This window comes from Eublepharis macularius, chromosome 3, assembly GCF_028583425.1.
Source record: "Eublepharis macularius isolate TG4126 chromosome 3, MPM_Emac_v1.0, whole genome shotgun sequence".
Taxonomy (NCBI): Eukaryota; Metazoa; Chordata; class Lepidosauria; order Squamata; family Eublepharidae; genus Eublepharis; species Eublepharis macularius.
Window position 1 is genome coordinate 173,443,122 of NC_072792.1, and position 27,212 is coordinate 173,470,333.

At 43.5% G+C, this 27,212-nt stretch overlaps 1 protein-coding gene across 6 annotated transcripts in view; it reads left to right on the plus strand.

Annotated features, from left to right (window-relative positions):
* Window positions 1-21,040: 21,040 nt before the first annotated feature.
* PICALM (phosphatidylinositol binding clathrin assembly protein) overlaps window positions 21,041-27,212 on the plus strand; it is a 71,101-nt gene continuing 64,929 nt past the window's right edge. For all 6 annotated transcript variants that reach the window (XM_054974652.1, XM_054974653.1, XM_054974654.1 and 3 more), the window contains exon 1: window positions 21,041-21,451. In XM_054974652.1, coding sequence (XP_054830627.1) covers window positions 21,322-21,451 — 130 coding nt within the window. In that variant the 5' untranslated portion in view covers window positions 21,041-21,321. The remainder of the gene's footprint in view (window positions 21,452-27,212) is intronic.

The following is a 27,212-nucleotide window of genomic DNA, read 5'->3' on the forward strand; positions in this document are numbered from 1 at the left end:
GGCTTGGAAGCCATTTTTCAAAATACACTTTGGAGTACACAGTCTGAGTTTTGTTTTGTTTTTAAGTTAATGTGGCTCCTCCACAGAGTACACATTTCTAAAGCTGGTGCAGGATTATACCTCCCCCATCCTCCTATAATGACATTCATGGATATTTTCAATTTTAGGTTCCACTGACATGCCTATTCTTAGCTGCTGGTGTGTTTTGCCCCAGTGTCTTTGATGTCAAACTGTGAGAAAGCAATGACTTTTCCCCCTCTCTGAAAAAAATCCATGTGAACATATTTGCTATTCCCTTCTGGGTCACTTTTCTTTTTTACTCGTGAAGGCTCCAGTAAAAATATCTTATTTTTGCATGATACATTGAAAGGTGCTACTTCCTCTAAAATTAAGACCCAGATTGATTGTTAGTAAAAATGTATAAACAACATTGCCTCCACAACGTTCACTAGATCTTGAGCATAAAAGAAACAAAGATTATGTGTGGGGAGGGGGAATAAGCACTTACTGGACTCCCCCACCCATCTCTGATTCTTAAAGGAGTTACAAAATAACCTTTGAACCAAATGCAACACGCCAAATATTTGCCCTATTGTATTTTGAGACAAGACAACGTCCAACAATTCTGTGTTTATTGAAGAACTGTGTAATTATAAATATTATCAATAAGATCCAGGGCAATATAGTATAAACAAATGACAAAGCACACAACTCGTTTCCAGGTTATACCTTGCCAGCCTACATCCTCCTATATCCTTTGCGCTGTTCAAACAGCACCAAGTGCTGCAGGAGAACAGATATTGGGTGAAATCACCGGGCTGCAAAGCTGAAGTAAACTTGCCATTATCCTAAGCAGCCTTAACTATGGAGCAGTCGGGGCAGCTGCCCTTGGCTGGGAAGCCCCCAGCCACTAAGAGCCAAGCTACAAGTGACACCTTACACAGATTGGACACTTGTCAGCTTACCTCAAGTTTTGATGGGAAATGTAGGTTTCCTGGTTTTACAGCTTGGCTCTTCATTACAGCTGCAAGACCAGGATGCCTACATTTCCCATCAAAACTTGAGGTAAGCTGACAAGTGTCCAACCTGTTTCAGGCGTCACTTGTAGCTTGGCTCTGAGCGGCCTTGGTTGGCGGGTGCTGCTGCTCTCTCTGCCGCTGCCCTGACTACGGAAGTGACAACAGCTAAGGGGCCTCCAGCAGCCCCAGGCGATCAGTTGTAGGCTATGGGGAGGGGCCCCAATCATTCCACAGCTGAGCTGCCTGAATCTCAGACAGTATAACAACCACCACCACGTATATGCCTAACTAACACCTTCAGTAATTCATTTATTTACACATTCATTCATGCACAATACACATAATAAAAGTTATTTATACATACAAATCTTCACTTCCCACATGGAAAATCCTTTACACAATTGCGAAAAACAGGTTACCTAAAGATAATAAAGTGCTGGTGCTACAAAATGCTATACAATTTTATTGCACATATAGTCCATAAAGTGCAAATGCATAGTAACAACCCAACATAATCCCTAATTACAGGTCCCAATTAGCAAAAGTTCAGCTGGTACGTGAAGACTACAATCAAAGCAGGGAACAATCCTTCTTGTATGTCAATTCCAAACGGCTGTGTAAAGTAGAGCCCAATAAAATTGGTATGGTCCTCCGACGGGTTATCTAGATCCTTATGTGGCCCGTTTCATATAATCTTTATCAAAGAGTACACAGTCAATGAATTCCTCATAAATCCTTTTCATACGTTCTCATTCTTGAATCCATTCAATAATCACCATTAATCTCAGGCAGTGGCTGGGGCAATCAGCTATGGGGTGGGCAGAGGCAGATCCTCCCTGAGCCCTACCGTTGATTGCAGGCTGCTGCTGTGGTGCCACCCTGTTCACCACACCCATCCTTGATGTGGGCCCAGGGGCATTTGCCCCATCCTTGACATTTGTGCCCAGGGCCCAAGAATCACTAAGACCATCTCTGGCCATCATTTACTTCTGCTACCAGTAGGGTCCATAAGCCACTGCCCCTTTAACTAGCCATGCCCTGGTTCCAGTTGGCCGTGGTCGTTGGGATGCCCAGTTTGAGGAGGTGTTATTTGAGCTTAGCCCAAGATCATTGGAGCATGGACTGGCCACAGTCAGTACTGGATGGGAAAGCACCAAGGAAGACGCGGGTTGCTACATGGAGGAAGGCAAGGGCAAATCTCCTTTGCTCATCTCTTGCCTGGAATGCCCTTGGGATCGCGTCGCCATGAATCAGTTGTGACTCAACAGCACATTCTTCTTCTGTCTCCCTAATGGGCATCACAAAAACTTCAAATGTCTGTGGATAGAATTGGTATTATATTTTTCCCATCAAGGCTCCAGCGGTTGTAAACTGTAGCACCCTCTGGAGAAATTCAACAGGTAAAGCATTATTGGACATGGAGGGAGAGTAACGAAGGAAGTTTCAGCAAATTAACTTCTGCCGGTCATACGGCTGTTAAAAGACATCTTAGTTCTTAGGGATAAAGCGGCCCACCCACTAAGAGATGATATGGTACTATGGTGGAGAATCTAAGGTATAAACAATCTATCCCAGACAATCTTGCCTCAGCCATAGATGCCTGCTTTCTATCCATTGGTGCGTTACTCTAAATGGCAGCAATTTTCTGGGGTCTTTCCTGACATCTGTCACTACTGAGATTCTTTCACTGGAACTTAAAGAATGGAACCAGCCAAGAACTTACTAGAGATGGAAACTTGGGGACTATTGGCTTGCAACTTCAGCATGCAAAGCAGTGGCTCTACCCCACCCCACCCCACCCCTAGGTGGTGCCTTAAACAAGCCACTAGTCCCCAGGCTTCTGTCTCTAGTCGGCTTACCTTACAGAATCTTTGTAAACAAGTAGTACTTAAGATGGAGCTAAAAGCACAGGAGCAGAGAAAGAGGTAGTAGGGTTGCCACTCCCCTGGCAGGGAATCCCCAGCCTCTGCCTCTTGTTTCCCATGGCAAGAGAAAGAAGACTTCTAAGGCCATCAGGCTAATGGTGTCATGTCAATTCCAAGAAAAACCATAGAGTTTTTGCTGACTCCTGGAGAGGACTGATGTCACTTCTGGTTTTTTTTACCCAGAAGTGACATCATGTCCCTACCACCCCTCCAGTCTCCCACTGTTCGCCAGGCAGGGGGAAGGGCAGTAAGTAATTATCAATTAGCAAAACTTGTTTTAGGCCTGGCTTGACCACTAGGCAAACCTAGGCAATTGCCTAAGGTGACAGGGTTAAAGCCGTGCCAAAATGCCTGTGCCGAGTGGACAAAGCACTTCTTTATATTAAATCAGACTATTGGCCGTGGGTTGCCAACAATTTGGAGAAAAAGATGTCCTGTTCCTTTAACAGAAGTTCAGTGGGACGATTCTCACTTTTCTATGTACCAAACCAGGGTGGGGAACACCCAAGTCATAGTTCACCTAAGGCATGAAAAGCCCTTGAGCCAGCCCTGGTTTGTTTATGCATGTCTCCCTCTTCCTATCAGTATCTACTAGAAAAGGATGAGTTAACAATTGCAAACTGGCATCTCAAGCAGCTTGGAGCATGCAATAAGATAAAGAGGTTGCCACAATGTCTGTCTGTCTTCCTCTAGTTTCTTTCCTAAAGTATGGGCCACCCAGGCTTCCAAGCCCCAAAGCCGATGTTCAAACTGACAACGGAGCATATTAATTAAGCAAAGTAGCTTAACGCTTCTTTCTCTTCAGCCTCAAAAATCAAAGCTGCCTCATCCTGAACGGCGGGTTTCCAGAACCCCTTGGAGTTGCTACGACTTGGTTAATACCAACATAGCTCTAAAGCCGACAGAAGTCTCCTTGAATGGAGGAGCTGGAATTAGTTTTTATGCCTTTAATAATAGAGTCAAACGTCATTGCAAGCTGAAATAGAGCCGCAAGCCCAGGCACACAGACTTGGAACTATGTTTAACTCCATGGGGTTTGCTGGTTGTGAAGTTGCAGCCCAGGTGTATGCTAACTTGAGAGCAAATCCCATGAAACTCATTAGGGGCTTACTCCTGAATAGACAAACTTGGGGAAAGGGTGTTCCATGCATATCACTCCTTATCTCTTGACAGTTGCCATTTTTTTTAACCTGGCTGTTGGTGCTGTGAGTTTGAGTTTCACCAATGAGCCGGTGTAAAACTTCAGCGGCTGATACCTGCAAATTAGGACAGGAGCCAGGCCAGGGTATTACTCTCCTCCAGCTAGAGTAGCTACAGTTTGGCTGCATCCACCCAGAGGAATGGCTCCAATTTGCCTTTCAAACAGCAGAAAGGATTTTTTGTTTGTTGTTTTAGGAGCGTCCACACAGGGTAGCCCTCTAATCACCCACTTTCTAGGCTTTTGCCCATCCTCAATATGTTTTCTTCTCAAGCCTGGTTTGGTACAACCTGTCTAGAAAAAATGTCTAAGTAGGGTCGCCAACAAACCTGGAGGAAAATGTCTTGTTTTACAACCTCACTCTAGCCTGGAAGATGGTTTCTTAGCTCGACATGGCCAACCTGGCCACCTGGATCCATGCTACGGTAACATCAAGACTTCACTATTGTAATGCACTATACATTGGTCTCCCATCTAAGTTAGCTCGACATACTGAAGATTGACCCTGGGATCTTCTGCATGCCAAGCAGATGTTCTCCCACTGATTCACAACTTTTTCCCAAAGACAAGAGCGCTGCTTCTTCCACTGCCACCAGGCACTAGATTGGTCCAGCATTTTAAGTTGGCAGTGGGCCATCTGCAATCAGTGATGGCCCATAGGCCTTGGAAGATGCTGGACCATGCATGTCTCAACTTTGACCATCATCAACGCCACCTTTCTCTCCTTCCTGTGTCAAATTTTGTACTGTCATCTCTTCCAGGCTAGGATAGCATCGTTGTGTTTGGTGTGCTATAAAGCTGTATTTACAGTGGTTTCGTTAATTTATTGGCCTTTTAGGGACACCGCTTCATACAGCAGTCGCTAACAGCAATTGACGTTGTATACTATACAACCTTGTGAAGGTGAGGTACAGGATCAGCGCTTAATTTTTCAAACACTGGCTTCTGCTGCCTATCTTCCCAGGCATTTTCAGGTGTGGTGATGATGGATATTAAGGTTTTGGTTGTTGTCAGTTATTTTTTTGCTGAAGCAAACTCTCAGAATAATAGTTCCCGTAAGACTTACGTTGCAGTTCCATCACTGCCAAGACGGGCGATGTACTGCCAGCTCTGGAGGCCAGACAGACATGGAGGCGGAAGGAAGCCAGTAGAGACAGGGCAGAGTAAAGTGAGAATCAGTATGGTATAGTGGTTAGAGAATAGGGTTTAAGTCCTTTCTCAGCCAGAAGCTTGCTGGTTGCTCTTGAGCCATCGCTCTCTTTAAGCCTAACCTACCTCACAGGGCTGTTATGAGGATAAAACGGTGAAGGGGAGAACCATGAGTGATTCCCTGAGATTATAAGAGGAAAGATAAGAGTAAAAATATGATCATCTACTGTCATTTTTACTGTTTTGTCTTCTACCATCATAATTCACTTTCTTCATTACAACATGTCATAACTTAGGCTGTGTGTGTGTCTGTAATCCTGGCCCTGTTGTATTGTTTATTGGATGCCTTATTTTTCATTTATGTTATTTAGAGTCCATCTTTTTCACTGAGACTTATATATAACATATTAGGCAACCCTACATGGTTGATGAAATCTTGTTCAGCATTTTTCAGGAGCCCAGATTTGGGAATCTGGGGGGATTTTCTGCAACCACCCCCCATGTGCGTTTTATAGAAACATCTCCTCATACTGTAACTGGCTCTATTATACAGATTTTGTTTTATTTGCACTTGGGGGCCTATGTTCAGTATTATATATAAGACAGGTAGATAGACAATCTAATGTTCTGTCTGGGAATTTTTGAGGTTAGAAAAACAGTGTAGATTCAGACTTGATGAGAAATTGATTATCTGTGGTAAGATTTTTTCTGATACTTCTATAATATCAGCCATGTCAGGTGGGGGTTAAGACGTATTCCACTGGAGTATGAACTCTTTCTCTGATGCTGTTTACCCTATTTGCCTCTTTAGGGTTAACATTCAGTTGGAAAAATGGTGCCGGGGAAAGGATCAATCTGCTTTCCCCTATCACTGCAGTTCTGATCCGGTTCAGAACACACACACACACACACACCTCAACAGAATTTTAAAGATGCTGGAGATCCAGTCATGAATCCCCAACATGTCAACATGTTATCTAGTGTGGTCCTGGATTGGCAGATGAGAAACGTGACAGAGGTTTATAAAAAGGTGAATGTCAAAGGGAAATTTTCCTTTATTGCTCCAATACTATAACTGAGGGTTATATAATTAACTGGCAGGTAGGCTCAGGAAGGGCTAAAAGAAGTACTTTTTTTACACAATGTGCAATGAGCTTATAAAATTCACTACTATCAGGGCACAAAATGTTGCCTTTCTGTGATTGGAACTCTAGATGTATTATTGGTCCATTAATATGCAAAGTGAGAAAGGGAGATCCTGGCCAGATCACTAGGAAAAAGAGGTCGACTCTACTCCCTACACCATTTTGCTGCTGGAAAATGCCCAGCCTCTCTGCTGCTTTCTGGCATGGAAAAAGACAGGTACCTGCACTGCCGCCTGTCTTTTCCCCTGATTGACATAAAAAACAGTCATTTTTGATGCTTTCAGAAGAGTTAACATACACTTTACCCCAGCACTGTAGCCTCAATCCATATCGTCTTTGCCCTATTCCTCATACCCTCCTCTCCAACACAACCTGCTTTTTGGAGCCAAATAACATATCTGGAATTCTGATCTCAGAACTGGCCCTCAGCTAAGATTAGATAAATTCAAAGAGGATATCTCTGTCAGGAACTTTCATCCATGAGGGCTAAGGGAATTCCCCCAGAGGCGGATTATTATTCCTTAAATCAGAATTCTGGGCATTTGGCCCCATCCAATAGGTATTTTTCTCCCATATCTTTTGTTTAAATTCATGATTTTTACAGTCACCTAATTCTGATCCAGCTATTCTGATGGAACGCTGAGTTTGTGCTGTGATCAGGCCAACTTATTTAGTTACATTTGTTCTATTTTTCAAAAAATGGTTTTGGTTAACATTGTTTCCCTCTGCCAATATATATTTTTTCCTTTCCCCTTTCCCATAAATTGGGACACTGTGTACGTTTGCTGATTACTGAGACAGTTCTGGCCTGTCTTCAGTTATGCCAGTTAGAATAAAGAAGACCGTTAGCCGCACTATTTTTATCCATTTATAATATGTCATAGACGATTCAGCACCAGCAAGTAAATCTGCAGTGAAGCAGTTTGTTCTTGGAGCGTTATTGTGGTGGTGTTAGTAAAAAAATTTCCTTCTTGCTTTATAACTTTGAGAAATGGTGCGGGTTAGTGGTTGAACTAGGACCCATTGGGTGATCATGGGTCAGTGTTATCTTTGAGCCTAACCTACCTGACAGAGATGTTTTGAAGATAAAATGGGCGGGGGGAGATGCTCACTTCAGTCGTACTAAACTCCCTGGAATCATAGAATCATAGGGTTGGAAGGGACCTCTAGAGTCATCTAGTACAACCCCTAAGAAAGGTGAAATAAAAATAATGAATAAATGTAACATACCTTTCTACCAGCAAACAGATTAAAAAGTTAGCTCTCTAGCTTTTAACAGATCAGTTAAATCTTCTCTAAAAATAAAAGCACCCAGAATTCTGTCCACCCATCTGTGGCAGGCATCACCAGAAAATGAAGCTAGGGGTCTCATAATAGTTTATCGGGGTCAGGTTGATTGTGGGTGCTGCAGTGTCAAATATGAAGGGAATTTGACCACGCTGGTCCAATTTATCACCAGAACGTGCCCCCCACCCTGCTATTTTCAAAGGCAGCTTTCTTTTTTTGTCTATGGAGAATGTAAAAAAAACCCGAGTCTCAAAATTAGCTACCAAATTCAGGATAATAGCAGGATTTGCAGTGCCCAAAATTAAGGGAATCGGAACATCCTAGCCCACATGAGGTCCAGAAAAGACATCTACCATGCTATTTGTGATGTAATCTAAGGTTGTCTGTTTGTGGTAGGTGTAACTCAGGAAATGAAGCTGCGAGTCCCAAAACTGGTCACCAGCTTCAGGAGAACGATGGGAGTTGCCGTGCTAAAGCTGAAGGGAATCCAACAATTTTGGCATAGATTAACTCCATAATATCTGTCTACTATTTGAAATGGAAGCAAAAAATTTCTCAAAAGAAGCCAAGAAGGTGTGGGCAGCACAGACAGAGAAGGTATGTGACAAAATAAAAGGGGTTTAACAGCTTCCCTGACCTATCAGAGCCTGTGTGGTGTAGTGGTTAGAGGGTTTTACTGGAATCAAAGTTCAAATCCCCACAGTGCCATAGAAGGTTACTGGCTCACTTTGGGCCTGTCGCACACTCTCAGCTAGACCTACCTCACAGGACTATTGTTGTGAGGATAAAATGGAGGACAGGACAACAAAGTGAACTGCTTTGTGTCCCCATTGGAGAGAAGGGTAGCACAGACCGAAAAAGAACCAAATATGCCCTCTTTAATTACATTTAAAAGGGTTTAAGAGTTCCCCAAAGCTATCGGGGTAGTGTTGTATAGTGGTTAGACTTTTGGACTGGGATCAATGAGATCCAGCTTCGTATCCCCCCTCCTCCATGTAATGTTGCTGGCTGACCTTGGGCCAATCACACCCTCTCAGCCAACTGCACCTCACAGGGTTGCTGTTGTGAGGATTAACTAGAGAAGGGTAGAATGTTGTGGGCCCTTTTGAGTCACCATAAGGGATAAAAGTAGGGTCTCAATGAAGTAAGCGTCCGTCAAAACACTCGGCTCTTTGCTTGCGACTAGTGAACAGGGAATGAGCTAAACTGGCAGGTATTCAGTCATCCGTAGCTGTATCCCGCTTTTCAGAAAGGCAGATAAATATATCATCAATAAAGAAACTGGAAACGTTTTAATCAAAAAAGTATAAATTATTAAATTATAAGTTTCTAAAATTCCCAATTATAGCAAGCCATCAAAATGTTTTAAAAATAAACCACCTGAACTCTCAAGGGCTGTTTTATTCTTCATGAAGTGGGCCAGGAGCTATAAATATACTGTGCAAACACTGAAACACAGTTGTCACCATCTAGCAAGGCCCGCCGCATTCAGGGTTTGTGAAGTTTGTACTAGAATATCTTTTACTTCAGGCAATGTCAACTTTGTTTCCCCAATATTTAGTCTCTAATAATGATTGATCTCTGAGGACTTGAAAAAGTTCTAACGGCATAGAGATTAATTAAACACTCCATTCCCAGTTACTTCCAGCCTTTAGCCATGTTTAAAAAAAAATTATATAATAGGTTTTTATGTTTTCCTCATTAAGAACAATATATATCAACAATGTTTTCCATCAAAATGGATAAGGTAGTGAGATAGAAAGGGGTAATTGTGATGAGAAGGAAAAGTTCAAAGAGGAGGACTCAGCGCTGTCCCTTTCCTCGGGTTTCAGAGGAGGACAAACCAAAGAGTTCAAAAGACAGAGAGGTCAGGGCATCCTGTTTACTGTCTACTGCTCTGACTATCCCTTTGGTATATAGATTGCTATTCTCAGGACTTCCTCCTCATGACATCCTCCTTCTCACTCTTCTCTTCCTGGCTTTGTTCCAGGCACCATCCCTCTCCTTTTTCTCCCTCCATCTTGGAACCACGGATGCAGGACTTGTCTGAGCATCCATGCCCAACTTTAGACTAGATAGGTGGATAGAATCTATCTTTCCTCCTTTCCTATCAGAGTATGGATTTCCTACCATAAAGAACTCATATTTCCTTTCTAAGTATAAGCAAGTGTATGCTTTGTTATTTTCTGTCCTGCACACACACCAGCCGTCAGAACCAGCTTACATCACCTATGATAACGCTTCCATTGCTAAATGATAAACTGCTAATGGCCCAAACATGTAATCCTTTAATTAGGTATCTGGGGCCAACATACAATTTATTTATCTGAAAAAGAGGCAGAAATTGAAGAGGAGAGATGCTTGAACCTCCCAAATGTGGGTGATATAATAGTCTGTGGTTAGAATAAACCAGTCTTATTGTCATCACAAACACATTCCAGTATATTCATGATATCCACATGCTGTCCGGATTCATAGGTAAAACAGAAGTCTTTATTAAGTATGGTCTGGTGCAGACAGTAGACAAAAACCACAGTTTGGAACTATGTAAATGAGCCCTGCATTTGATGTTCACCTTCCCTTCCTTCCTCCCAGTGTGAGCTCAATTACTGGTTTCCGCTTTAATCCAAACCACAGCTTGCATCCAAATCAGCAAACTATTGTTTGCACTTCCCCTCTAAGCCACAAACAAACTATGGTATGCAATTCTGGTTTGGAAGGAGAGTGCAAACCAGTTCACCAGCGCAGTGACGATGTGCACCAAAGTGGAAAACAGTAATTGAGGATGAAGGAGCATATCAGCACTCTTGTGAAATTTGTTTATTTATCCAGGTTGTACAGGTTGGTTATTCTGGACAAAATGGCAGCTTTGGAGGTCGGACTCTATGTAGGGTTGCCATGTCCCTCCTGGCAATTGATGGGAGATGGAGGGAGGCGGGAACTTACCAGTGGAGAGGGTGCAATTGGCATTCCTGCATGATAATGTCACTACCCATGTAATCCAGAAGTGATGGCATTGTGCCCGGGCTGATTCTTTAGCCCTTAGCCAAAAACATAGCATTTTTGGCCCAAATCTGTTTGCATTTGACTGAGCGCTAAAGTATTGGCCACCGTGTGACGTTATTGATCTGAGTCGTGCCAGAAGTGACGTCATCACACGGGAAAACCCATTGTGGCCCCTTTATTCAGTCTGCTTCTGTGTGGAGAGAGTCACTGTCACTAATAGTAGAAAAGAGCAAGAGTCCAGTAGCACCTACAAGACTAACAAAATTTGTGGTAGGGTATGAGCTTTCATGAGTCATTGCTCACTTCTTCAGATACAGAATATGTATCTGATATACTTCTTCTGATACAGAAGCGTAACTGAAGAAGTGAGCTGTGACTCACGAAAGCTCACCCCCTACCACAAATTTTGTTAGTCTTGTAGGTGCTACTGGACTCTTGTTCTTTTCTGTTGCTACAGACAGACTAACATGGCTACCCATCTTGAACGTCACTAATGAATGTAAAAAGTACTTTAAAAATAAGTTTTTTTGTTGCAATCATGATAACTTGGTTCAGTGGTGCACCTTGAATATACCCTGAGCAGTATGATAAATCATTATTTGTTTTAGTGATACCCTTTGAACTTATGGTGAACTTTTGTATGAAGACATTAATCATTGTCTTTAGTTTTATTTTTCAACAGTCTGTATTTTCCCCTGCTTTTGATATTGTTACAGATGATTGTTATGAGAAACTCAACAAATATTATTATGGAATATTTGCTGCAATGCTGATTCTGTGAACCTAGGCAGATCATGAGTGGGAGGGCAGGAAGGGTTACATCAGTGCTTAGTTCTTGTGGACCCTTCTTGCATTCCCAGGGTAATGCTAATCACCACCTTGGAGTCAGGAAGCAATTTCCCCCAGGCCAGTTGGGCTAGGGATCCTGACAGTATTTTGCCATCTTGTGAGCATGGAGCAGGGGTCACTGGGGTGTGTGTAGGGGGGGGGGGCGGGAAGCAGCGGTATTTCTGCAAGGGGTTGGACTAGATGACCATGGAGGTCCCTTCCAACCTTATGATTCTATGAAGCAAAGGCTATAAAACTAACTTTTCTGACTGCCCAATAATCCTGGGAATTGCAGATCCCTAGCTGTTTCCTCCGTCCAGATCCAGAATTCCTTGGAGAGTAGAATTATTAGATCAGTGCACATCTAAGGATGTTCCCTTGCAGGGGTTAAGATTAAGAATACCAGTCATGTAAAGCAGCTCTGGAATCTCAACAAACTTTGGTACAGTTGTTGGGAATCCATGGTTAGCTGGGTAGCACCCCCGGGCAATTTCAAAAGCAGTAGCTCTTTCCTTTTGATCACCTTTTCACATTTCTTTCACGTCAAGTACTATTGGTGTTTCTGGCCTGCCAGAATCCCCCTTGCCAATTAAGACTGGATCAATATGAAGGCAAGAAGCAAAGAAGTTTTGCTTATGTATTAAACTTGGAATCGAAGCAGCTTTCTCCCTTCCAGGCCACTAAAGCCCAACAAGTAATTGAAAGCAGCAGTACACTAAAATTGTGACTTTTCCAAAGGAGGCTATTAGTTCCTGGCCATTATCAACCGTCGATAACTTTTTACATTTATGTAGCACACGGCAAGTGTTCAAAGTGTGCTATGACCCTTTTTTCCTTCTAGCAGCTCACTAACAGAAACAGTATTATGATTCTTCATATTACACATTGTGGGTGGGAAGAGAGTCAGAAGACCGAGGTTAAGGCCTTTTGATGCTGGAAGCTCCATGACTGGAGCTCCCCAATAGAGGTGGGCATGATCCAAAAAAAAATACCAATCAAGCTGATCGTGGATCGGCACCGGCGACAATCCCGAAATAACGATCCACACCGGTCATCTCCCGTTCCCGATCCGTGGATTGTGGATCGTGGAGGCAAAAGCGGAGGGGCACCCCCCTGTTCTCAGCGATACAGGAACGGTGGCTGATGCCGGTGGCATCTATGTTTGTGTTTGGCTGTCTGTGTTTGTCAGTCAGAGCTGCCTATCAGGGTTTGCAGGGATGAGATTGGAGTGCCCATGGCTACAGAACACCCCCTTCCCCCTCCCTCCCTTGGGTGTCTTCTCCCAGCTGGTGACTGCTTTGCTGCTCTGTGGTTGGAAGGAAGCCTTGCTGATCAAGGCAAGCTGGGCTTCCGTTCAGGTTTCCAGGGCGACAGAAGGAGGGCAAACACAGCTCAGGCATTCCCCTGGCTCTGTTGCCAGGGGAATAGATTGCTGGCGCCTGAGTGTCTGGCTTCCCGATCTGAGCACGATCGCCTCGATCAAGCCCCAATCCAGCCCCGCTCCTGACCGCTGGATTGTTGGCCATGCCCGAGCACGATCCGCTGGGTCCCGATCGTGCAATCGCCATTATCGTGGGTTTTTTTCGATTGTAATGCAGATCGTGCCCATCTCTACTCTCCAATATCATAAATAGCAGCCATAAGGTTTGGACTGGGGCGACAGGGCACAAGGAGTAGTGTTGCCAGCTCCAGGCTGGGAAATACCTAGAGATCTGGGAGTAGAGTTTTTGGAAAGGTGGGGTTTAAAGAGGGGAGGGGCCTCATGGGGATATAACGTCATAGAGTCCCATCTTCCAAAACGGCCATTTTCTCCAGAACTGATATTTGTAGTCTGGAGACCAGCTTTAACTCTGGGATATCACCAGGCCCCACCTGGAGGTTGGCAACCCTAATAGGGAATGGGGTCAACCTTTTCTCCCTTGCAAGGTTTTCCTAAGTTGAAATGGATCCAAGGAGCTGCTATTTTGCTCCACAGGGGCAAATGTACAGGCAACGCACAAAGGATATGTTTGCCCCAGTGGGGCATATAACAGCTTCTCAGGGCTGTTTCAGGCTTGGAATATGTTATAGGGTGAGGGAGGGGGGTGAGACAGAGAAGCCCTCTTTCCCTTTCCCTTGATCCAAAGCTGTGTCCTGTGCAACTGCTATTTAGAAAGGACAAACACGCTTGGGAGCTCTGACGGGAATTCCCCATGTCATGTGCCGTTTGAATCTAAGGCAACAACAGGTGTGTTGCTTCCTTTCTGTTCCCCACCCATAACTGCCTTTCCAGACCAAAAAATGTAGCTAAAATGAATTCATCCTGCAGCAGCTATTCTACAAGAATATACAGATCTGTTGCGAGAAGCAAAAGTATTCTGTTCAATTCACTTTTTAAAAAAGAATGTTATGGTCTGTCTACCAGCAACCTGTGCTTTGGAAGCAATAGCACGACAAGCTGTTCTAGAATAAATGCACAGAGGATACAGAAGGAAGAAATAAGCCTTCCACATAATTAGGAATTGGGGGTGGGTGGGATTGTGAAGAATCATGCAGTAATCCTTGATGTGAGGAGTATTACAAGAATCCCCTAATTCAACAAGTGTTGACAGTTCTACAGAAACATCTGGAATCACAGATGCCTGAGTCCCCTAGCTCACTCCGATCCACAGAACCTCCGTTTACGTTGACCCGTGTCCTGCCAAGAATGATCAGGGTTATTCCTTCCAGGTCCCTCTTTTTTCGTGTATCTTTCTGCATTTTTCCAGAGTGTGGTTTCTGGCAGAACACTTCATTCCAGCATTACAGCTGAGCTCAAGCAGCTCTGTTTATTTATATCCTGCTTTGTCTTTCTTTATGGAGTTCAAGGTGGAATTTCCCAGGACCCAATGGGGATTTCAACCAAGTTCTTCCAAATCCTGTTGCCAGCCCCACTGTTTTTTATCTGCACCCCCGCCTCCGCCTGAGTGAATGTACTGCATGTGGAATGCTGTGAGCTGAGAGGCAAGCAGAGAACATGGGGAGCAATTGCCATGTTTTGTGTCTCAAGCTGGATCTTGCTGCAGTGGTAATTTTGCAGCGGTGACAACTTTTGAAGAAAAAACCATTTTTTCCCCAGAAGAAAATGGGAAGACACGCAGTGCAAAACAGGACTAATTTAATTAAGCCTCCCTAAGCTGGAAGAAAAAGAACCTTTCCCCTGTATTATCTCTGGTACATGATACGTAATCACTGACTATTAATGTAATCTGGACATTAATTGCTTTGTGACAATTCAGATCTTTCCATTGCTTCCAAAATTGTTGCCACAGAGATGATTTACAGTGAAATCCTATGCATTGATTTCAATAGACTGGAGTGACTCTGTTCAGTACTGCAATGTTAGTGTCCCTCCTTTCAATTTTGCAACGCTGCTCCAATCCCTGCTGCTCCAATCCCTCTCTGAACTCTGAGCCAAGTTTTACTTGCTTCCTCAACCAGACTTCTTGCTTAAAGGATTTCTGTATGTGCTTCTTCTATAGTGTGTACTTTTAATGAGACTTGTACATTTATGACTGGTCATGGAGGCACATTGGATGATTCTTTGATGGTTTAATAAGAGTGTAATAGTCAGTTTGATAGTTTTAGTAGTACAAATGTTTTTAGTATGATTTTAGTGGAGGCTTAACTAGCTTTGGTGAGTGTAAGGAAGGCCTGGTGCTGCAGAGGCGCCCGCTGACCACTCTCCAGGAATCCCCGAGGCTGCCCTTCCAGAGCCTGCAAGTAAGCCCCTGCTGCAAGCCCTGAGATAACCACTAGGCATCTGTCAGATAGAAGGAATGGCAGCAGCACCCAGGCTGTGGCAAACTCAAGGTGAAATGCCAGGCTGGCTGCACGTCACACTGAGAATCGTAATTCCTCGCAGGATCTGGGCCAGAGCCCAGAACAACCTCAGGAGCCTCAACACCTGCCAGCAGATGCAACTGAGCCAGATTACTGCTCAGCTTTTCTAGGCTCAGGCATTGCTGGATTAATTGGCATTCTAGGTGCAAGTCCTGTACTCCAGAGGGCCAGCATAGGCTTGCTGCTGTTCTGCACGCTTGAGCCTAGCTGGCCAACGCTACTCCAGAGGAGTTCACAGCAGGCCTGCCTGTAGCGCACAGGACTGTGAGACATTCCCTGCTCTTACTCCTGCCTGTATTTTTTTCTTTGCTGTTTCCTACAAGAATAAAGAACATTCCTCCCCCTCCCCCTCCCCAGTAAGCACCCAATCTCTCTGATTATTTCCTTGCTGACCAGGTTATCCCAGATGGTACTTGGCATTCGCCTTTTTGGCTAACTATGATTCTCAGAGGCCACAGAGCTGAACAATCCTGATTAGCTTGAATACAGTAGCCCCTGGCCCGACAGGTGTGTGTGCTCAGATTGTAAGGCTGAAAGCAGCCCTGAGGTGGGAGCCATATTTTTGGTCATCTACATGGCTTCTCAGGCCATATGCTACCTGAAGTTGTATGAGAGAATCTGTGTTTAAGAAACTGAAATCAAATTGCAGGAACAGAAAAGCTGACTTACTGACAGGAACGTAGCCTGGATTCCTTGACAATAGCTGAATTCTTTGGCATTCTGAAGGCTCATCAAAATTCAGGTCATATTTACTTGTCATAATTTGTTGGACAGTAACCTTCTTGGACCATCCAGGAATCTGCCTTACAATGCAGAGTTCCCTGAAAACCTGATCATGAGTGAGGTCAAGACATCAGCTATTTCCTTGCCTTTATGAATCAGGATTGCCGGTCAGGTATATCAATCAAGCCACTACCCATCCTTTGTCCAACCAGCCTGAGCTGGCCACCTGTCAGGTAAACTAATCACCTCAGAATGACCTTTTAATACTTTCCCCATGCTTTTAAATCATGACCATATGTGAAGTTCTTTCTGCCTTCTACCCCCCCTAAAATCCCAATCTTCCAATAAGATCCAAAGTTTCTAGCCGGGATCCAATTCCATCACAGCAGAGGTGCTGTACTCTTCTCAATGCCAGAAAAGGTGCATAAAAGCAACCTCTCCGCCCCCAAATGTTGGTAGCTGGTTTCTGGATCCTACCTGTTATCTCAGCCCCACAGCTGATCTACTCTTGCTGAAATAACAGCTCTTGACCTCAGGTGAACTGCAACAGGCTCTCAAAACATTGGATCTCTCCTTCCTTCTTCTGACAGCTGTACAGAATAGAAAAGGTATGTATTGTTGCACCATGTCTAACTACTTCTTATTTTCCACTTCACACTGCACCACACAGAGAGATGGCATTTTGCTTCTCTTTGCTAGTAAGGAGTAGACACTCACTGCTCTTCTGCCTTGTCCCCCATTTCCCCCACATTTAGCTTAGAAGTAACTCCTGCTCCAAATGTGCTATCTAATTGTGCCTTGACTTAATATTAGAAACTGTGATATTTAGTATTTGCTCAAGTTTTCCCATGCTTCCTAATATTGTACCAAATCCCTCAACAAGCTCCATGTTTTTCTTTAAGCCTTTAAATATGTTTCTGTTGGCCTCTTCCTACTAATTCACACTTCTTATGACGATCTCATTCGGTAAAGATCCCTCCCTACACAAACAAGCACTTTCCCCATGTCAGTCTGAGCATGTATGCAAGGATGTTTGCAAGGATGTGGTGGTAGTACTTCTTCAGACATACTAACCTTCATGCTGCTCTGGCCTTCTTGTTGCTGCAGAGATACAACAGGGGGCATAGATCCACATACTTTAGAGAAAGGGTGAAATTTTTAAAAAGCGTGTGTGTTGAAATGAAATTGATTAGGAGCACTTCCTACAGTTTCCTAGCTAGCTTTCCTTAATTTGCCAAGTGCTTCACAGCCTGGATCTCTCAACAGGGTTATCAGGGAGTTCACTATTATTTCCCTAGTACAAATGACGAACTTAGGCTGAGAAAGAGAGCTGAACAGCTAGCTGGGACCACAGAAGCTATACCAGAACTGTAATTTGAACACACATCTTATAAATCCACGTATCCACTGAATCTTTCTGGCTTTCAGCAGTGTACCATGTTTTTTTTAAAAAACTTGGGCTTGCATTTGGGAGTAAGAATGAACACAGAATTCTTCAGTGGTCTTTGCCATAGTTTGTTTGTTTGTTTGTCATTTATAGCCTGCCTTTCTCGCAGAGACACAAGGTGGATTACACAGTATAAGAATATTACAATCAGTATCAAGTACATTTCAATACAGTATCAAGGATATTTCTATAAACAATGCCATAGGGTAAATAGATACAAGTTTAAAAGACAGCATTAGCAAGAATCCAATACAGAGTAGAAAATATACTGAAACAGAACATAATCAATTCTAGGACTGACATTAGACAACATTTTTAAAATTTATTTATTTATGTCATTTATATTCCCCCTTTCTCACTGAAACTCAAGGCGGATTACATAGTGTGGGATTAGTACAATCAGTGGAAAGGACAAGGGCAGGCATTTCCATGGAGCACAGAGTTTTTTCTATTGTATTTTGATTAAGTGCTTCTAATTAGAACCCCCTTTATCTTGATGGTTCTAGGAGCATGAGACGAATGGTGTATGAGGTGCTGCCTTGTGAGATTATGTTTTTAAACAATCCATATAATAAACTTCATTCGATGGTCTTGCTAACAACAGCAAAGATTGTTTTATTTCAGTGCTCTGATTGAATCAGCGCAACAGCAGACTGAGGTGTTAAAGAATGTCATAGAGGATGCACATTAACACACAAAGCCATTTTATACTGAATCAGACCATTGGTCCATCAAGGTCAATATTGTCTACTTAGGCTAGCAGCTGCTCTCCAGGGTCTAAAGAAGAGGTCTTTCACACCACCTACAACCTGAGATGCTGAGAATTGAACCTGAGACCTCTTGTATTCCATTGAGCCACAATCCCTCTTGATAATGGTGTACATGGCCTTTATGTGAATGCTGGCTCTGATCATTTCAAACAATTAAACTCTAGGTTTTATCAGGACCATAAAATATAACCCTGAGACGGCTGTGAGGAAAGAGGAGACCACAGAATCAGTAATTTAGTTATCACAACTGGGTTACAATTGGCTTAATGTTCTCTAGCCCCTCCACAAGAGACATTAGCCGGAAAAGCACATTTGCTTCAGCATTTATTGAGGCCTTGCAAAGGGGAAAAAAACAAGGAGCATAATAAGATGCAGAAGAGCAGCCGTAGCCAGCAAAATCATCTGGAAATGGGCTTGTGCCTGGTTAGAACAACAGCTGAGGATAATAGATAACAATGGCAGATTTTGATTTTATTTCTTTGGATTAACAGATGGGGCCCAGGCAAGCAAGCGCCTGGAAGGTTCTAGAGGAGTTTGTTTCAGTAGCATCTTTCCTTTTCTGAGGCGCTGGCCACCCATGAACTGCCAGTTAGATGTCCTGACAAAACATTCTAATTATTTCAGCCTTTGTTGTATAGCTTTCGGCTTCGAGCAATGAAACTTCCTCCTCTTCTTCAACACTTGAATGCCACAAACATTTGCATGCAGAAACGAGTTACTCAGAGGCAACACTGGACCTGTTAACTCCCATTAGGATGACTCATACCCAGCAAGTCTACATCAAAATGGTTATGGTTATACAATGTTCATCATGTGGTACAAATTAGAGCTTATATGTGGTTTTCCTATGATTGCTTAGTCCGTCTTAATCCTATGACTTTAAAGGAAGACTCTGGAATGAAGTTGGTGAATTAGAATTCTTCAAAAGTTTGATACCATCTCCTGAGGGTTTAATAAGGACTTGAGATTCTTCAAGTGTTAACTATGTGAGCAAAACTAAGGAAGTCCATATGGCGGACATGTGGCCACGACAAGGAAGGTGGATCAAATGAGGACTAATTTCTCAGAAGTGTGGAGGCTCAATTTGGAGTAGGACTGTGTTATACAGAGAGGTTTAAGCTTTTCTCCTTTGTGCCATTTTCTGAACTGAAAGGGACCAAGAGAGGCTCTTTTTGATCCACTGGGGAAACTTATGTGTGCTGATGGGCTACATGTAAATTTCCTGAACAGGGCAAATAGCAGCTCCCCAGGGTGGAAAACAGTGCCATGGGGAAGTCTTAAGGCCATTCTCCCCATGTACTATGGCCCTGATACTACTTGGGATAAAACACCTCTAGAACTCTGGGCATGTGCCTACTGACAAGTTCATCACCTGATAATAGGCTTACAAGTTGCCTGCTGGTGGCAGGTAATCTCCTGGGAGTTTGCCTCATTGCCCGGAAGGTGGCAAACCTGCTGGTGATCGCCTGCTGCAGGCAGGCAACCTGGGAAAGTGAGCACTGGGCGTGCTTCTGCTGTGACATGACATCATTATTTCCCAAAGTGATGTAATTGCGCTGGCTGTGGGCATGTTCCTGTGCTTTGCCTGGCCAACTTAGACCCCATGCAGGCTGAACTGGTTCTGTGCAAAGCATGTCCATGACTGGTGTGATGTCACTTCCCAGAAATGACATCACTTGGAGGGTGGACTATAGGGCATTGTATCCCATTGAGGTCCCTGCCGTCTCAAGCTTCCACACCCAAATCTTCAGGAATTTTCCAATACAGAGTTGGCAGCCCTATCACAGAAGCAGGTTTAGAATGATAGGAAACAAATGAAATCAAGGATGTAATTGAAATTTGCCATGCCTCCCCCCCCCCAAACCCTCAGGCGATGAAGGAAATGGCTCAGAAATAGTATTGCGTTCTTAACCAAATAGAAGCCTCAGTCATGCAAATCTTAAAATTGCAATTGTTTATTGCGTTGTAAGAATGGATAGATTGGAGTATCCCGTAATTTGCTTCAAGTATAATAGTGTATTTTGTCAATAAAAAAATAAATAAACGAACAGCCATTTTCTCTAGGGGAACTGTTCCATTCGGCCTCGAGATGAGTTGTAATTCCGAGAGATCTCCAGCCACCGATTAATTGTTGGTCTGCAGTAGAACAGCAAAATTTGCGTCCAGGGGCACCTCAGACACCAACAAGATTTTCAGAGTGTAAGCTGAAGAAGGGGGCGCTGACTCTCGAAAGCTTACACCCTGAACATCTTGTTGGGCTCTCAGGTGTCGCTGGACACAAATCCCGCTGTTCACCTGGAGACTAGCAACTTTGTCTGCCAGACGCTATTTTCCCCCAAGCGCAGCTTTGGGCGGGAAAACAGCGAGGCGAAAAATCCCCTCACGCCCCAGACAGCCGTTACAAACCCCTCCCCGTTAATAATCGATGGCGACGTAAGAGTTCTTAGACGGCAGAGGGAGGGGGGAAGGAAAGAACGGTCACACGACAACTCCCCAATGGGTTTCGTCATCCTCTGCGCTGCGCGCACAGAGAGGGGAGTGGCGCTAGAACGTCACGTGGTAGGGGCGTCGCGCGGGGGCAGGAGAGATCATATCACGTGGCTAGGAAGGGCGGGGAGGAAGGAAACCCGCCCCTCCCACGGGCGTCATTCTCCCCGTCACGTGACCCTGGCGGCCCCGGAAAGCTCTGAGGCGGAGCAGAAGGGGGCTCCGTTGGCCGCCATTTTCCTGCGGCCGCCCGCTGGACGTGTGAGGCTCCGGCCGGGGCAGGCGAGCGGCGGAAGCGGCTGGGCGCGGAGGAGGAAGAGGAGGGAAGGGCCCTTCCCGGGTGACCGGCCCGGCTCTTCCGGAGGGCGGAACGCCGGGGCTCGGCGGCGGTGTGGGGTCCAGCCGGGGCCGCCCTCTCCTCGCCTGCTCTTTCCATTCCGCTCGGTCAGCGTCGGCGGCTCTCGGAGACGGGCGTCATGTCTGGGCAGAGCCTGACGGACCGCATCACGGCGGCGCAGCACAGCGTGACCGGCTCGGCCGTCTCCAAGACCGTCTGCAAGGCCACCACGCACGAGGTGATGGGCCCCAAGAAGAAGCACCTGGACTGTGAGTTTCCCACCGCTCGCGTCTCCCATTTTCTCTGGGCAGCCTTCCCTTGCTCTTCTCCATTCAGACGTTACAGGGAAACGCGCATGCACACTCGTGTACGTTGCAGCTCTGTTCGCTTTACATGCACGATTGATTTGTAAATTCCTTGAGTCGATTTTCTCCTTATAGTTCCCGTACGCACAGCTGAATGTGTATTTGAAGCCCAGTTTTATTTTTACGCCTGCTTGTGTTGTGTCTAGCGCAAAGAGGGGTTTGTGTGGGGTGTAATTTACGTGTAATGTGAATGGTTTCAAGCGGGAAGCTCTGTTTGTTTGTAGTAGAAGGGCAAGATTTGAATCCAGTAGCACGTTAGAGAACAACTAAGTTTTCAGGGCATGAGCTTTCCAGAATTAAAGCTCCCTTTTTCAGATAAAACAAAGTAGAAGTATGTATCTTTGTGTGTCTAATTGTATCCGGAAAAAGGAGCTTTGACTGTCAAAAGTTCATACCCTGGAAACCTAGTTGGTCTTTAAGGTCTTCCTGGTGGACCTGAATCTTGTTCTTCTACATGTGAACAGGGCACTGATTTTTTAATGTGTGTAGTATGCATGTTGATGGTGTGATTTAGCAGAAGGCAGCTTCATGTGTGTTTAAGAATGTTGTGGAACCCTTAATAATCTGAACAAGTGGCTTTTAGTCTGCAGTGGCATATGCCGGAATAGAAGAACTTTACACTGAAACTTGCTTCCTCTACCTTCTGGAAGATTTTTCCCCCCAGCCTCTTTGGACTCAGGCCCACTCTCTAGTTCCTGAAAGATTATACCTCAGTTGTTTAGATAGTCTTTAAGGCTGTGAGCTTAAGAACATTTTCCTGGATACAAGCCCCATTGAATAAATGAGATTTACTTCTGAGTAGACCTTAAGAGTGTTCCCTAAACTGCAAATGACTATGACTTCTCTGTTTTCTTTTTCCTCTTTTTAGACCCTGTCCAAAGTCTTAGCATGAATTTTCACTGCCTTTTACCCTTTATGTTTGAATTGCTCTTCTTTTTATGTTTCTTTTTTTAAAAAAACTTATGTATTCGCCTGCATCTTCTGCCATGCTAACTATTGCAACATGATGGCTTCATTGCGCAGGATCTTTTTAAATTATATAAATAAATCATAATTATTTAACGAGTATTTGGACAGCACTGTCGAAGGAGTAAAATATAATTTAATCACATATGGCAGGAGTGTGTGCTTTTGTCAAACTTCCTATCGAGAGCAGAAACTGGTTGATTGCAGAGTTTTTGATTTTCAAACTCCGTTCTAATTCACAGAGCAAGTTTTTGGTTCTCTTAGTTGCTGAGGACATCTCCAAATAATTGTACAATGTCTGGTGGAAGGCCAGCAATTAGAAAACACTTGGAGACTTTTAGTGTCTCACATTCTGCTTGTTTTTATGGTTGTGTTCCTTTCCTGTGCATCCTCCATCCCACTCCTACAAGTGATCTGATCTCACTTTCTTTTTCCTCCTTCTCTATCCCTTTATCATCCAATTCTTTTGAAAAATCCCAATACCTTCAAAGTCTTGAGTGAGACTCTTTTGGGAAAAAAACCCCCACCTATTTGGGTTACAGTACTTAGGTTTCCTTGACAGAGTTTTTTAACGTTTAAAGAATAAATAGCTATGATTATTATAGACATTAAAGGATAGTGGGCTGTCTTGGAGAATTTCTAGAAAAATTGTCTAGTTAACATGGTCTTGTGTTGGATTAAGAACATTCATTTTTCTGCAGAATTGAGGAGCCGTTGAATGGATGTAGGTTGAACATTTTCTGTACAAACCTTCCCACTCCAAGTAGAGAAAAATGCTGTTTCTGCTTTCAAGACTAGTCAGCTGCTGGAGCATTCCTGCTAATTTCCTCTATCTGTTGGTCTTTGGAAGTGCTGCGTTCCACTTTAGCGGTTTTGCAGTGGTGGGGAACTTGTATTTGTTTCTGACTTAGTGTGTGCAGCTGCGTGGGTGGGTGTTAAGGGTTGTAGGCCATAACTTGGCTTGATATATCAGTTATGCTTGTACTTAGAGTCTAACTGAGTATGGAATCTCTCAGGAGTCTTCTCTCTGGTCCTCAGGTCGCGAGAAGCATAGTGTAGACTTCTGTAGTGTATTGCTTGGCTAGCTTCTTTGAGTAATCTGATGGGAGTACATGCTGTTGGCTGCTAAACTAAATATGAAGTTGTCCTCTGCTGGTGATAGAAAGACTGTGGGAAATCGTTTGAGAGGTTTTGCTTTCTAGCAGGAAGTAGAAATAGCCTTCCCTTCCAGCTTTTATTCTTAGTTTTTTTATTGCTACTGCTCATTATTGATAGAAATGACTGTTCAAATGTTAGGGAAATCTTGATTCTTCCTTGCCATGTGGCTTATTTTAATGTAGCATTTACCTGGATGAGAACTGTATGCCCTGCAGAAGCTTGTCTGATCAACTTGCTTTATTAAAATGCAGTGTACTGTCACCATTCCTGTTAAGTTTGCGAGGGGCGGGGGGAGAAACCGAGACATTTACTTAATGCTACAAAAGGTCAGCTTGACACAGATGGGCAAGCTAGATCTCTTGCAGCCAAATAATCTTTTCAAAACTGTGGGATCGTAGGGCTCAAAAAGAAACATCTGGTCTATAAATTCTGTAGTACACACTTCAAACATCTAACTTTCTACTGTTCTCCCTGCATTTCATCTACACACTCTGTGAGCAGCATGGGGGTGTTAAATGGCTAATCCTTCAATTGACAACATTCACTCAGTGCTGGAAGTACTGAATGCTTTCTCTCATATGCTTCACTGTCTATGGAATCCTGGTCTCTATGGAATCCCTATGTTGCAGTCTTTTATAATTCCATGCAACCCATTTTCCTCCCTCTCCAGCTCTGAACACCTTATCGTTAAGTCGTAGAATAAAAAGTACTGCGTGTGCAGAGAATGCTTGGATTGCCTTGTGTCTCTGTTATAATTGCTTTGTGGCTTGGGATGGAGGAGAAAAGATCTAATTTTGGAGGGGAGCAAATATCTTGCCGAGAGAGTCTGGCAAAGACAATTGCTCTGGCAGGCTTATTGCTGCTGCTTTCGCGGGGCTTCTTGCAACTTGGGCCAGGCCTGAATTGTATAATTTGGATGCTGCTGTAGAAGTCTGGAAGGATTGTATAACTTGAGACCTCACACATTTTGTACCACTTAAGTTACAACATACTGAATTTTGGCAGTGAAGTTTTCAGACTGACAGCTTTTTTTTTTTTTTTGCTTGCTAGCTTTGATGTACCTTTCCTAGAAGACATGTAAGCTTATAAAAGCTAAGGCATGGCTCTGGCTATCAGTTTGGGGTAGCTTATTAATATTTCAGGTGCAGGCATCATTCAAAATGGTGTCTGTGCAGAAGAATGTCTCAGAAAGGCAACGCCTCTAAAGAGACTAAGAGGCGAGTAGTGTCACCAAAACGGCAAATGCAACCATCAGGACAGAATTATGAAAAGGCCTGAATCCTAAAGTTTTTTTCACCATATCGGTCGAGGGTAGTCAGCTTCAATGCAGTATTGCACATCCCCATGTAAAATAATGACTATCAGAAAATTTTACAGTTAACATTGAAGTGTAAGGCAAGAGTGCCTTGTTTGTATTCTTTAAGTACAACATGAAAAAGCAAAACTATTTACATTCTGTGGTAGCTTATCTCAAGGTAAAAGCATTCAGAGGAAACACACTTTCCTGAAATTGTAGTTGAATGTTGGTGGGCTTGACTCTTGACAATGGAAGAAAGGTAACTTTGGTGTTGGGATGATACGTTCAGGCATACTGAAAAGCACAGCTGGCTAGGAAGGAAGTTGCTGAGGTGTAATTATCTCCTCTTACGAGATCTGCTACCCTAACGAAATCTCTAGGCTTGGCAGTCTGCAGCTAGCTTCCTTGGCATAAAATGTGAGTCAAAACATTGTTTTACTTTTAAAGAATAAAAAGAATAAAAGTACCGTGCCTACTGTTGCACTATCTGTACTATAGGGGAGCCAAAGAAAGTCATCTTCTATTGGCAGTTGCAAAAACAAATGCTTTCCAACTCTTCTCCCCTGAATTTTTTGCTTGATTTAATACATTATTACTGTGTATCTGTTTTAAGCTCTATAGAATACCTATATGTTGTTGTCATTTATTTATTTATTTATAGACCGCCTTTCTTACTGAGATCCAAGGCAGATTACATAGTGCAAGTGAAAATACACTGTAATCAACATTCACTGAGCAGAGTACAATAATGAACAACAGTTAGGATATTTAGTGAAAAGAATAGTTTGAAAAACAAGCAATGGAACCAAGTAGAAATGAAATCTTTCTGAAGCAAAACAAACTTAATTTACATTGCATGTTTAGCAATGTGGAGAACTCCTTAGTAGGCATATGTCTATATCAGCAGACAAGACCCAATATAGTAACTAGCATACCACCAGTGCACCTCTCCAAGCTACTTCTTATGACCCAGCCCTATAATCTGGGTAGAAAGCCCTCCTGAACAATTCAGTTTTGCATAGTTTGCAAAAAGCTTGAGAGTGTGGGAGTATTCCTGACTTCCTCAGGCAGGCTGTTCTGTAAGGTAGGGGCTACATGTATAGTATAGGAATGTGTAATAGGGGTAAAATCTGATTTGGAGTCAGGTTATATGTCATTTTTAAAATCTTGAGTATCACAACAAATGTAAGTAATGGAAGGACATCCTTTTAATGGACTTCTCCATTGGCTTCATTTGGAAACGTATTTGCAGATGTGCCTCTGTTCCCCCAGCTGCTTTCACTAATAGTTCAGCTTGGGCAACCATGGCCACAAGTCATTCTTAAAGCCAGTAAGATGATGCAGTGATTAGCAGAAAGTGGGCGCGTGTGTGGAGCAGTCCTGTTGGGTGATTCCATTTGGAAGCCTTCTGGTTGTGTGGATCTGTGGATTCTGAGTTATACTGCCCCTCGCAGTACCAGTCCCTCCTGTTGTCTGGAAAATGGAAGCAAGACAGGTGTTAGAATAACTGTGGGACTGGAAGGCTTCTGTTGGCTCTCAGACGTCAGAAATAATTATTTGGTTTAGAGCATTGCTGGCATCTCTGAATGGAACAGCTTTAAGGTTGGATTGTCATTTGTAAAGTTCACTGAACTTAACTAGTACTACTGCAGATCTTAATCACAATACTTGGTTTCAGTCAAACTGGTGTCTGCATCCCTTTGCAAAAGGCAGTATTTCCCAATGGAAGGAGAATGAATGTGGATCAGGTTGTGGAAAGAGGTGTTTGGGTTCAACTTGAGCTGTGGACTAGTTGGTACTGAGTAAGTCACTATCATCCTCAGTTTCCCATCTGAATAGTAGGAATGATAATGAGGGAATACTTAACAGAAATCATTTTGTAGATCCAGTGTGGCCATGATGGCTTATAAGCCACAGCCTGTGCAATCAAGACTTTTCTTCCCTGCACTCAAAGAGGTTAAAAAAGAGTAGGCAAGCTTGTTATGTGCTTACATGCTGTCAAGTCTCAACCTACTTAAACAACCCCAACACGAGTCTTTCAAGGCAAATGAAAAACAGAGGGGCAGACATGTTATTCCGTAGCAAAATTCAAAAACCACGAAATACCATTGTTAAGACGTATTAAGTGGTTGTTGGTTTTGTAAGGCCTTATGTACCAAGCAGAAATAATGTGTATATCTTTCTTCCCGCATGAGTGCTTAAAAACTAAATATTTCCTTTTCTGTTTGCAGTTGTCAGGCTCTT